General features: G+C 33.0%; 2 protein-coding genes across 7 annotated transcripts in view; one reads left to right on the top strand and one right to left on the bottom strand.

The window, feature by feature from the left end:
• The window catches only part of LOC143225972 (calmodulin-lysine N-methyltransferase), a 70,249-nt gene extending 68,308 nt beyond the window's left edge, over positions 1-1,941 (bottom strand). The window contains exon 1 of the mRNA XM_076456247.1: positions 1,576-1,941. The gene's annotated coding sequence lies outside the window, so the exon portion shown is untranslated. The remainder of the gene's footprint in view (positions 1-1,575) is intronic.
• LOC143225970 (uncharacterized protein CG43867-like) overlaps positions 1,600-13,627 on the top strand; it is a 129,881-nt gene continuing 117,853 nt past the window's right edge. For 5 of the 6 annotated variants that reach the window (XM_076456242.1, XM_076456241.1, XM_076456239.1 and 2 more), the window contains exons 1-2: positions 1,600-1,727; positions 11,583-11,880. In XM_076456242.1, coding sequence (XP_076312357.1) covers positions 11,599-11,880 — 282 coding nt within the window. In that variant the 5' untranslated portion in view covers positions 1,600-1,727; positions 11,583-11,598. Of the gene's footprint in view, positions 1,728-1,984; positions 2,004-11,582; positions 11,881-13,627 lie in introns of those variants that run through there. The other variant, XM_076456238.1, reaches the window with a different exon arrangement.

Genomic DNA, 13,627 nt, shown 5'->3' with positions numbered 1-13,627 from the left:
TAGTTATCCATCAAAATATTTAGAAATAGGTTTTTAAAACTGATCTATTGCTTATTTTCAAAGGAGGAAAATACAAGTGGAACTACACCAGTGAATTCAAAAACTGATGTTTGTGCTTCTTATACTTGTTATGAAGTTACAGCCTTCGATTGTAGTCTCAATATTCACTTTTCATTAATACGTGTTACATCTTATTCCTGTCGTCTGAACACCGATAATAATAGCCCCCTACCCCAAGTGACATAACACCATGTCTGTGGTCATAGAGCGCTAGAAAGTGGGTTTCTGTACTCATGGTGGGCAGAGCACAGATAGTCTATTGTGCAACTTTGTTCTTAACTGCAAACTTCAAGATAAAAACGATAATAATAAAAGTGCTGTTGAAAACTTTACTTGTCCTTTAATAAACGGAAACTTTGCACAGTTAAATCCAGATCTTATTTATCGGGTTAAACCTCCAGCCTAGTAAGCGAGACCATCAGCCTAAAATATCATAGCAATAAATGATTATAAGAAAATCCTTACATGCCTTTTAAGTAGTATTTTCCTTGTAGTATAAAAAAAAGTCAAAAGGATACTAATAAGATAAACATACATTTTTACTACGTAACTGACTTGGCATTACTGTTGGTTGTAAGAAAATATTACCTTAAACAGCTTAAATTATTACAGTTTAAGTCTTATATTGTAATTTCGAAGTTTTATCGTATGTACAACGTAAAAAAAAGAAGCTGATTTTGGGAACCACAAAAATATATGTGCACGAATATTACGAGATGCACGATAATTTCAATTTGGATTTGAAGTTCAACGTAATTAGGCCCAACATGGCTAGATGCTTAAGGCACTCAACTCATAATCCGAGGGTCGCAGATTCGAATCTCTGTCACACCAAACATGCTTACCCTTTCAGCCGTGGGGGCGTTATAATGTGCGGTCATTCCCATTATTCGTTGGTAAAAGAGTAGCCTAAGAGTTGGCAGTGGTTGGTGATGACTAGCTAGCTACCTTCCCTCTTGTCTTGCACTTCAAAATTAGGGACGGATAGCGAGATAGCCCTTTGCGCGAAATTCAAACCAAACTTATTGTTTTTTAAAGTAATTTTTGTACAGACTAAACACTGATAGAAACGAAATAGAATCTGCGAAGAACAGAAAAAATTTCTGGATAGTGTGATTATTATTTATATTTTTATATTCATATAATATCCCGATTTTAAGTTTTCAACTTTAACATAACTATTAATTATTTTAAGTTTTTGTAATTGAACAGTAAGTATAAGACAATCTAATGAACTCGATATTTGTGGACTGATAATGAATTGTTAAGACAAAGTGTGTCTGTGAAACTTTACTTTTTTGCTATAATTATTTCGACATTAAGATACTCTGGAGATTTTAAGTTACATTACACTGGAATTATAATTTTTTCACAATTCCATAAGTAGCTTTCGTGACATACGATACCCTTGTGTGTCTGTACGCACTCTAGCAGTACCATACATACAGACAGCTTTATATATAGCGCCTAGGGCCTACTAGCCAATCAAAATTCAAGCAATACGATAGTACGTACTTGTTTGTGCGTCTTCCCTATGATGCAGCTAGCTGGCCGGCTGTGGCGCCAGAGCCTTTGTCGCGTCATCGTAATTCTTCGAGTTACGTACCAGATCAGTATGACATCCTGTACTCTTCCTTGCGGCAAAACAGCTATCTTAGGATGAACAGGTATGGCTTAGAGTCACGTGCACATTTTCTTGTCTAGTGGATAAACCCGTCTTCATCCATGATGACTTACCGTCAGTAGATAAAATAAGCTTAGTAACGTAGCACTTTCGTTATCAACCCTAGTTCTATTACAATAGAATGTGTTGTTTACTGTAAGAAATGCAGCTGCTCACTTCTGGCGGAGTTTAGGGATAGCACATGTTTTCTTAACTACAGTATAGCTAGGGTGCTTGCAGATTTAACAACAAAGAAAGCGTTTCAGAATATATGATGGCGGTATGTTGCAATGATCAGAAAAGAGAGTGGGTTGGTGAAGAACTGTGCAAGGAAAAAATAATGTTGACAAAACTAATCATAAGCATAATGTAACATGGTGTTCGTGTGTCGCCTGCAGTTATTTCTACAGATCTCTAGCCAAAAAGATGTGTGTTTGATCCCCATTTTGATTTTTAGATTGCTTTAGTTATTCTGTTGCCATGAACGCTTGTTTTTAGGATGCGATGTAACACTAAACTGAGCGTAGCGGACAGCACATTTAATGTACCAACTGAGCATAAGACTGTGTGACAGAAAATTAAGTTCTCCTTCCTATTGCTAGATTTTTTGATAATATCATGAACAATAAGTACTTCGAATCTTTTGCTTACGTGAGTTGTAGATATTTCTCTTGTTCTTGCCTTTGTATCGGTATGCTTTTATATTATGTTCAAAGGTACTAAAAGTAAAACGACTCTAAATATACTTGTTAAGGAATCTTACACGGAAGCAAGTGCTTAACTTTACTATGGGATAAATAACCTAAACTTCTCTAAAAATGATACCAAATCATACATCTAAATAGGAGAATTAGTAAGTATTTGATTCATGTCATAACATACCCTTGGATTTAAAAGGTAGTTGATGACTTCTCACGTCATAACATACGCATTTTTCGGGACTTAGTTATTAAGTTTTTAACAGTTTAGCATATAGCTTGTTTGAAATGATCGAGGCTATTTATGAAACAAAAAAAAGTGAAAAAAACAACAAAATGACATCAATGTATTCAACCTGACAGAACTACTAATATTACAAACATTTTATACATTCCATAGTTGATAATACCGTTGTTGGTACTACTACTATATTGAAATAAAATGACAGTTTACAAACAAAAATTTATAGTTCACAAAATTTTGATTGGGAAGACCCCCCTCTACAGGTGAAAATTATAATACATTTTCACAAGATATTTCTGGAAACAAGAAATTATGAATATTTTTAGCTAGTGTGTGGTATTCGATTGACTAACATCTGCTAGGGTTACGGTAAATTCTTAAAAACCACTAATGAAAATTCAACGGATATTCAACAGATGTATATTGGTTATAGTTAACGCGCACAAGTAAGACGAATTTAGAAATAAAAGACCATATGATATCAAATGCATCTTTTTTTTTTTTGTATTTGTATGTGCTTATTGGGTTTTCAAAGTTTCTCATTTCAATTTTTAAAGGATCTTTTCGTTTAAACACAAACTTTGCAGTTTTAGAGGAACACTTTCGACTAAGTTGTAAAGCAAAACATCGAGTGACCATATATCTAAAAACACAAAAACAGAATTTGGTGTTAAATTTAGGTTATTCCTAGAAATAATATATATTTGATGTTTCAATATGCATTACAGAAATGCCCCGACAGTGCCACAGCAGTACGTCTTAGGATTTACAACACTAGAATCCGGGTTTCGATACCCGTGGTGGGCACAGTACAGATAACCCATTTTATAGCTTTGTGCTTAATTACAAACAACAACAATAATTAAAACGAATCTTTACATTTCAACAGGTATTCCACTAACTTTAAGCAGTAAAACAGAAAAGCTAAATTATTCCTGAGCTTCAACTGATATTCCATTGACATACACCCACTCATCCATTTGTCAGCTGCTACTTCAGCAGACATTTAAGTGAAATTGCTGCAAGAAAAAGGACGTTGTTTTCCAACCCATTCTGATATTATACTGAACAACTAAGATAATATTCCTACAGCTCATCAGTTATTTTTCTAAATTAATTCTATTAAAGATACAATGGACATTTAAGATAAATATTTTCATTTCAAAAGACGTACAATAGAGTTATACCTGCTACTGTAAACAGTTAGGATGTTTTTATATAGTTTATGAAATATACAGTGAATTATAGAACCTACGTCTTTAATGAACAGTTGAGACATATTTACAGTTTCTAATAAACTTCACTGACTTGTATTTCAGAAAAAAAATGAGATTAATGCTTACAGTTTATATAACATTCTGTTGGCTTGTAATCTGCTATAGTTACAGTGAACAATTAAAGCACTATTTACAGTTCAATAAGTATTCTATTGATTTACACTTCTTACAGTATCAGCTCTATTAATATAGTAAGGAAAAATTACAGTGTGAAAGATATTCATCTAATAAAACAATGTTGCGTTTATGTTGCTAAGCGTGAAGCTACACAATGGACTGTTTGTGTTGTACCGACCAATGACATCAAAACTCTGTTTTTAGTGTTATATGTCTTCAGATTTATAATTGAGTCACTTAATGTTGGGTTATTAATTATTATCTAACAATCAAATTTATAAGTGACTTAGGAAAAGATTGATAGTAGTTACGATACACTTTCTTAGTTTGATTAACACCATAACAGTTGTTGTTCACGTAAATTGTTGGTATATAGAACCTTCGTACGATCTCTCTCTCCATCGTATTTCAGCTGGCTTGATGAATTTAGATTTTGGTCGGTACTGGATACGACAGAAGTAAGTGTTGCTCACATTGTGTAACATTTTCTACTTTGCTTTCATTGCTGGGTTCTTAGAATTATTCTAAAGTAATCACAAACAAGTGAAATAATTGTTTATGGTTCACAAAGTATTCTGCTGAATTAATCAGTTATAGTTAAAGTAAGTGATTAAGATAGGTATCATTTCACAAAGTATTCCGCTACAATAACATTTTCATATTTCACAAGGTTAATAATTGGCATGGCTTGTGAATAAAGAGGTATATTGACTGTTCACTTTAACTATACCAAAGGTAGGCCTTGGAATATATGAAATTATAAACTGTGAAATAAAAGAAATGGCAAGTAAATAGGAGAACACTGACCTGTTTTTACAAACAGTGATCGATGTATGTGAATTTATTATTTCAAGGTTAACAATAAGCAAAATTAGGCAAAGGAACTTAAGTTTGTTTATTAACACTTACTAATGATAGGAACAATAGCCCGAATTAACAATGACTATAATAACAAGTTTGTTTTAACACCGAGAGTGCAAAATGGCGGCTATAAATAACTAAGACTCCCCAGTTTACGTGAATGAACTTAACACTAATTAAAAGAACAAACAAAAAAGTGAAGAAGTATGAAATTAAATTGTTAATTTTTGCTATCACGAAAATATATCTGAGTGTAACTAAACACATTAAAAATATAAAGTGGTTTTATTTGCCAGCACTAAAAAATTTAAGTGAGTGTCGGTACATTAGATAAAACGATGCCCCAAGTGAACAAAGTAGCCATCACTTCTTTACTAGCATTCGCTGACGGTATAAATATACGGCAAATTAGATAAAACAAGATATATCATGTTCTGCCTTAATATCCAAAGAAGTGAAAACTGACAAATATACGAAGATAGTATTTGAAATGTGGTGGGTCATTTGGTCAGAACATTGCGCCAAGTTGTCACTCCTTAAAGTGTCTAATTTCGCGAGGCAGCGTTCCACCATGATATATATGTATATATATATACACACCACAACTATTATATTGGAAGCTGGAATATCAAAGTCAGAAGGTATAGCTCTCTTACTTACCCTCAGTGGTAGGACCTTATTTTCGTTTTTCTTTCTTTATACATTTCTTTGGACAAGAGACTTTCGCACAACTTACTGTAGAAAGTAAAGATTAATAGAGATATGGGGCATTGTAGGCTTGAGCACCCAGATCTCGCTCTCTTAACTTATTCTTATTTTTCTTAGTTATTTTATGTTTAGTTTCTTTTTTTAACACGTGAGACTAGCGAACAGAGGATAAGACTGGTAGACGATGCATCCCCACCGCAATGTGAGTCTTAGTTCCGTATTCACTTCGAAAACTCAGTGGCTCATTTTATATCTCACGTTATAGACTGTGCCATGGTGATCTTTTTAACATATGCTGCGTTTTTGTTGTAGTTGTCAAGGCCTGTTTTGATAATTAAAATATTTCTTCATCATAGAATTTTGTACTAATGTACTAATGGTGATCAGTTTGCCCACGTTTATCACATGCTAACTGAATAAGTTATATATATATACATACCATACTATAATAGAATTCTTGCTTATATGATACTGGAAAAACCTTTTTTATTATTCCATGTGTAACTCCCAATTTCATTTAGCGAAATTTTTAATTTTTATTCTCTGTGCATGTAGATTTGCAATAGGGGTCACGATTTTTTAGCTTCACCTCCATTTCCCGTCACGGAGAACGTTATTTTTCTCCATTTTTAGGGTTTAAATATGGTGTCATAAAAACATCACGTGGATATAATGCACTGGCGCCATTTATATAAATATAATAGCACTGTCTGTTGTATGTCCATGTAAATATTTCGCAGGATGTGGATGAATCTTCACCAAAATTGGTATAGAGATTCATTAGGTACATGAAGAAATACCCACAAGCCACCCAGTGGCACAGCGGCAAGTCTGTTGACTCACACCGCTAAAAACCGTGTTTCGATACTCTTGGTGAGTAGAGCACAGGTAATCCATTGCGTGGCTTTGTGCTTAATTCTAAACAAACAAAAATACACAATTTTTCAATTTTGTATTTTGCGGGTTTTTTAACTACTACTTTCGCCCCTATTGATGGATCTTCACCAAATTTGGCATGAACGTTTGTTGGGTCCATGAGGAGATATATGCAAATTTATGTTTTCAAATTTTGTGTTTGCTGTTTTTATGAACGTTTTGTGGTTTAATTAAATTATGTGTAAAGGAAACAACTTTTCATGTCCTAAGACAACCTTTCATTAATCATGAATTTACATAACTTCTGTCCGTAGTACTGGTACTTCAGCTAGTATATATAAGCAAACAAAGGTTGGTTGTTCGTTTGCTACTTTTCACAGTCTTCGTCATCAACATGCTCGCGGCCTCGTATTTTCTCGATCGAATTCCCAAGTCGTGACACGGGAAGTATTCGACGCTTCAAGCCTATGGTATTCTCCAAGTTCACTTAGATCTGCGATTGAGCCACCTCAGTTTGCCAGCCCTTCCTTTCCTTCGCGCTAACTTAACAGGCAATAGCTGGTTTCATTGGCGCCAGTTAGTGAAAGTGGGTTTTCTCGGGGTTCACCCGTTTCCCTCACATCAAAAATTTGGCATCGGATTTATAGATCCCCGCCGCTAATATTGGTTGTTGATTTTGTGTACGTTACTTACACACATGATTGGGTATCTGTTATCGGCTCTCTTTCACTGAAAATTGCTTGCCGTTTTTTTTGTTTTTGTTTTCGGGTTGCATCATCAAAACACCAATTCATGAGCGGGGTGAAGAGAAAGCAATTTTCTGAGTACCCTCGGTTATTTCTGTTTCCGAGCAATGGAGACAGAGATTCAAACCGAAATACACTGTCAGTCTTTTGTTTTGTTGTTGGTTTGCTGCTGAATTTAGGGCCTGGCATGGCCTAGCGTGTTAAGGCGTTCGACTCGTAATCCGAGGGTCGCGGGTTCGAATCCCGGTCGCACCAAACATGCTCGCTCTTTCAGTCGTGTAGGCATTATAATGTGACGGTCAATCCCGCTATTCGTTGGTAAAAGAGTAGCCCAAGAGTTGGCGGTGGGTGGTGATGACTAGCTGCCTTCCCTCTAGTCTTACACTGCTAAATTAGGGACGGCTAGCACAGATAGCCCTCGAGTTGCTTTGTGCGAAATTCCCAAACAAACAAACAAATTGCTGCTGAATTTCGCGCAAAGCCACTCGAGATTATTTGCGCTATTCGTTCGTAATTTTGAAGTAATAAGTTATAGAGAAGGTAACTAATTAACACCACCCATCGCAAATTTTTGAAGTAATCTTTACTAACGAATAGTGGGAATTATCACATTGTAATGCTTCACGGTCAAAAGTTTGTTTGTTTGTTTTGAATTTCGCGCAAAGCTACTCGAGGGCTATCTGCGCTAGCCGTTCCTAATTTAGCAGTGTTAGACTAGAGGGAAGGCAGCTAGTCATCACCACCCACCGTCAACACTTGGGCTACTCTTTTACCAACGAATAGTGGGATTGACCGTCACGTTATAATGCCTCCACGGCTGAAAGGGCGAGCATGTTTGGTGCGACCGGGATTCGAACCCGCGACCCTCGGATTACGAGTCGAACGCCTTAACACGCTTGGCCATGCCGGGCCGCTCACGGTCAAAAGAGCGAAATATTGGGTGACGGTATTCTTTGATAGACTGTCCATTCTATTAAATTTTATCATCCGGTGACGGGTTACGTTCTCACAATTCCTAAATTGCGAATTGAGCCCTATAACCACCAACAAAGGAATACTGGTTTATTTACTAAAAGATATCAATTTATGTTAGTGTATGAGTCATTACATAAAGCGAGCGAATTAAAACTAGACAAAGAAATCTTAGATTGTTTACTAAGAGTGATTAATCGAGAAGAGTGTACAGATTATTAGCAAAAGTAAGCGGTAAACAACACCAAGTTGAGGGCTAGTTTTTACACAAAGGTCAATTTAGGCTTAACAATTACATGAAGCAATAAGTAAGCAAAAACCGGAATCTTCCCCATCAAACGTTAAGTCATTGTTTTTAATAATTACAGGTTCTCTTTCTTCTGAACCAGGATGCAGGGGGCATGTGCCCCGGTAATTAAATTTGAGACACAATACCACTGTCTCCCCCACAATATTTTGCTAATACCAATTTTTAGTATTTTTTCATGCATTCGCTGATTTTGTCAGTCAAAATAAAGGATATTAATTCTATGGCTAATTCTAAACAATACACTGTCAGTAACTTATGTTTATTTTTATAATGTGCATATTGGTTAATGTCTGAAACATTCCTATTTGTATTACTTATAACTGTGTAATACAGAGTAAACAATTTAATAAATATTTTGTGTGGTTTTGAAGGTATGCTATGGTACTTGATAATGTGTGAAACTGTTGAATAATATGTTAAAGCTTTTTATTGTTTGTCAGACAGTTTTTATTTATTGACAACTTCCCTACACTTAAAGTTTTGTATGTTCCAACTTGCCTAAGTATACATATCTAACATCCACGTTATAATCCAATGACAGTGTCTGAAGACCAGCTTGTTTGCTAATACTATGCAGTTTAATTTCTCTAAAACAAGCTGAAGTAATCAAAATAAATCAGATTTATTTAACACCTCTGATCATTTGGTGAAGGTGATTATTGGCTAAGAAAAGTTAAGATAACATGTGAAACATCTTAATAATAACCCACTTAACTGTAAGTGCATTTGTAAATTAACACTGCTTAGTTTTTATTAATATCTGGAATACTGGGGATATAAGTGATAACTATACAAATAAAACTTGCTGGCATACTACAAATAACAGATCAGTTTATGTACATGTAATATGAATATGAATGAAAACTAGCCTCTTTGATAATGTTGATAGATTTATGTAATCAAACAATATGAATAGAATAACTGGCTTATTTACTCTTACTTAGAAAAAAAAGACAGGTAAACTGACTTCTCTACTCTCAATGTAATTTGTTTGAGTTTTATGCAAAGCTACACTAGGGCTATCTTCATCTGGTCATGTAGTAAAAATGAAAGAGAGAACATGGCTTGTTTACTATCAGTTTAAAAATAAAAGTACAGAGAAAGAGAGAAAAACTGCCTTATTATTTTCTTTTTAACATATCCATTTTCTGTATTTGTGCCCAGAGTTTTATTATGAAAAAAAATTGTCTTCAGTACTATTAGAGATCTGACTGAGAACTTGCAACTCTTGTTAAAATGTCTTTTGATGAGGTGAAAATAACTTAAGAGCAAGATTTTTACAAAATGGCCCTTACAAGTTCTGTAGTTAAGATGTGACACTTTGAAAAAGTACGAAATAAATGGGCAGGCATGGAAAAGTGGTTATGGTGTTCGACTCGCAATCTATGGGTTGAGGGTGTGAATCCCAGTCATCCCAAACATGCTTGCTTTTTCAGCCATGGTAGCATTATAATATTATGGTAAATCACACTAATCATTAGTAAAATGATAGCCCAAGATTTGGTGGTAGTTGGTGATGACTAGCTATCCTCCCTCTAGTCTTACACTGCTAAATTAGATATGGCTAGTGCAGATAGCCCTTGTGTAGCTTTGTGAGAAATTAACAACAACAACAAAAAAAAAAAAAGAAATAATATAAATAATTTTACATAATTTAGGATTATAAATGTATATAAACTACATGTGAAACTATATATCTTTAATAACTAGAGTGAAGCAATGTAAATAAATGTTAATATTGAACTATGAATGCCATGTGGACTGAGTCATTGTTTTTTATCTTGTACATTGCTTGTAAAATAGCTATTCTTATAATATAAATCTTTATTTGATGAATTAAGATGTTGAAATGATATGTTTTTTACTTATACAATACTGAACATGATATTTCTTTAGTTACTGTTTTTTTTACATAAATTAATGAAAATAATTATCTATTTCTGGATTATGTGGAGACAATACTAGTTGTTTACTTATTTGAAAATGTGTCTGTAAAATTGAGTTGCAAGAAAATTTCTTTAATTAGCTAATACTTACTTGTTTACAAAATCATTTTATATTGAAATAATAAAAAAATATCTTGTAATACATTAATCAAACATATTTTGAGATTTTAAGCATATAATTTAAAAAATAAACATTCAATAATTTTAAATGTTTACCTGGATACATAAACATCTGTTAAATGTAACTAAGTTTAGTGTGAGTGGGATAAAAGGTAAGGTAAAAATGTAAGTTATTTGTTTTAGAACAAATCTACACCATGTATTATATGTCCTGTGCCCACCATGGGGATCAAATCCCGAATTTTAGCATTATAGGCCTTGAATTTTACTACTGAGCCACCATGGAGTGGCAGTAAACCAACAAAAATGCAAACTGAATATATTTCTGAAGGGTGTAAATCATAGAAGAAATAGTGTTAGTAGATGGTGAATTCATCAATAAGTAAAATTAATAATGGAATATGATAAAACAAAGTAATCTGATTGGTGTGTTAAAAATTGAATTCTTTATTGGATAAATGAAAAACTATTAAAAACAAGTAACATTAAAGTAGAGAAAGAAGTGCAAGTTATAAAAAAAAATCTGAGTTGCATCCAAATGAAATTGTTACAGAACAGTGGATTATTGAATGTAACTGGACATAAGTGAAGAGTAGGGTAACAGATGAAAATGTTGAGAGTTGTGGGTTTTAAATTTATTCTTTTACTGACTGGTTGTTTGTAATTAAGCTACTCAATAGATTATCTGTGCTTTGCCCACCACAGGTTTCCTAGCTTTGTAAGTCCATAGACGTACTGTTGTGGCACTGGGGGGTTTCTGTTACTGAACAATGAAATAATGAACAAAAATAAGTAATGGAGCTAATGATATAAGAAATTTACTGGTGAAGTTGAAATCCAAATGGAAACTGTTTTTAATTTGATTATGGTGTTGCATTTTAATAGTCTAGGAAGCTGATGCATAGAACATATCTTAGTTTGTCATTTATCTAAATTTATTAGACCTAAAGCTTTAATTAATAAACTTTAATTTTTTTCTTGCAGATAGTGGTATAAAACAATGTCAGAATCGGAGGCTCCTCCAGTTTCAGGCCCACCACCACCATCACCGTATGACCACTTGACTACTTCTTATTCTATGTTTTCTTCATTCCCATCACTTGAGGCTTCCAGTGAAGATGATATAGATAGTTCACTTTTTGGGTGTAATTCCAACAATAGTGCTACCATGTGGCAGAACAATTCAGAGATCAACTGGCAGGAGCGTTGTTTTGAACTGGAAATGTCTTTAGAACGTTTTCGTGAACAAGCTACAAAAATCAGAGAACTTCTAAGGAACAAGGTAGATTTCAATTTTATAAATCTCAAGCCAACTTTGTAGTATTTTTGAAATCAGAAAATGTATCAAACTTTTTATAATCTATAATATTTCACAAAATTAAATATAATTTTTAATTGCTAGAAATAAATGTTTTTCTTTGTTATATACAATATGTATTTCACATTTTAGAACTAGATCAGCTTTGTTAGCTTTGTTGAATGGGTTTTCAATCAAAAGAGAAAAAAACAACATACATTCAATTAAAAATTATTTTATCTACCAAAAAGCTTTAAATCTTAAGTTTACACTCTGTGGTTGGATCATATTTATTTTACAAAAAATATTACAACTTGAACCTCTTATATTAAACACTACAGCCAAAGCTTCAGGCCAAATTATTTAATTCTCTTTGGATAAAATTCACATCCACACTTATTTTCATAAAAACAAAATTTATTAAAAATTATCCTGTATAATACAAAGATGTTTCACTTTCTATAACCATTCTAGTAAGGTATTAAAATTAAAGTTATGTCTCTTATCTGGTAATAAAATTCTCTAATTCATCCAGTATAGTATAAAATATAAACGTTTAGTTATTAAAATTATTCCGTTTTCTTAGAATAATACAAAAATGAAAAAGATCGGTTAGAATTCTGCATTATTTCTATTATAGTACAAACATTAAACAAAACTTATTTCAAATTCTACAGTTTTTCTAGTACAAACAAAATATGAAAATAGAGTTAGTTCAAATTCTGTATTTCACATACTATAATCGAGTCATTAAACCTAAGTTATTTGAAACTGTACATTTATTCTTGTATCATACTTAAAATATTTTTATTTTTTTGCATATTTTACTTAGAATAATTTTATGTCACTTAAAATTATGTGTCTTATTTTAATACATCAAACAAAATTAAATCAAAGCGACAATCTTGAGGCTGAGAAAAATAGTATTTAAGCCATAATGGGGATTTTATTTAAGTTATCCCTTGTGATGTCATATTTTATTTTGGGGTTTAGTGACCATTACATAGATAATTAAGCACAGAAGAATGCAATCATCGAAAAACTGACCAATCACTCAAGTTGACTTCAATCCATGGTTTTAAAATAACGAGTTTCTGTTGTATAATACTAACTGATAAGCTACAGAAAGTAAACCAAGTTATTTTAAGTTCTCTCTATCGTATAGAATTGTTCTGAAAATAAGATGTTAGCTTGATTTTTGAAACTCTTTATTATATATTTTTTAAAGAAGAAATTAATAAATTCTCCAGCCCCTGCTGTGAAATATAGATAATAAACTGAAACTATTTTTTTCTCTCGAATGGAATGGTTCTGAAAATAAGGCGTGAGTTTGATTTTTACAACTCTTTATTGTATATTTTTTAAAGGAAGAAATTTATAAATTATGCAGCGCCTGGAGTGAAGACGGGATATAATTAAAAAATACGAACATTTAGACTTAACAATATTGTGATCCTTTTCTCATACACACACAAAGAAATTTTGTTCAGTTTCGAGGTGCTCTTGTTTAGTGTTTGGTGCTACTTTTATATAACTTTTTATTATTTTAAAGGTTTTGACGTTGCAATTTAAGTCACATTGGCATAAATATATACCTTTTTTTTTTTTTTTTCTGCTCTGCCCTGCACAACCAAATTAACTTTGAAAAGTAACACAGCTCCCTTTCAACGTATGTTAGTAATGTGAGTTTCTTACTCGGGTGTAGCTTGTAAGGCTCCCTCTGTCGTTTCCG

The sequence above is a fragment of the Tachypleus tridentatus genome, chromosome 9 (assembly GCF_004210375.1).
Source record: "Tachypleus tridentatus isolate NWPU-2018 chromosome 9, ASM421037v1, whole genome shotgun sequence".
Taxonomy (NCBI): domain Eukaryota; kingdom Metazoa; phylum Arthropoda; class Merostomata; order Xiphosura; family Limulidae; genus Tachypleus; species Tachypleus tridentatus.
The sequence above is the reverse complement of the archived record's forward strand: the minus strand, read 5'-3'. Positions and strand labels throughout refer to the sequence as shown.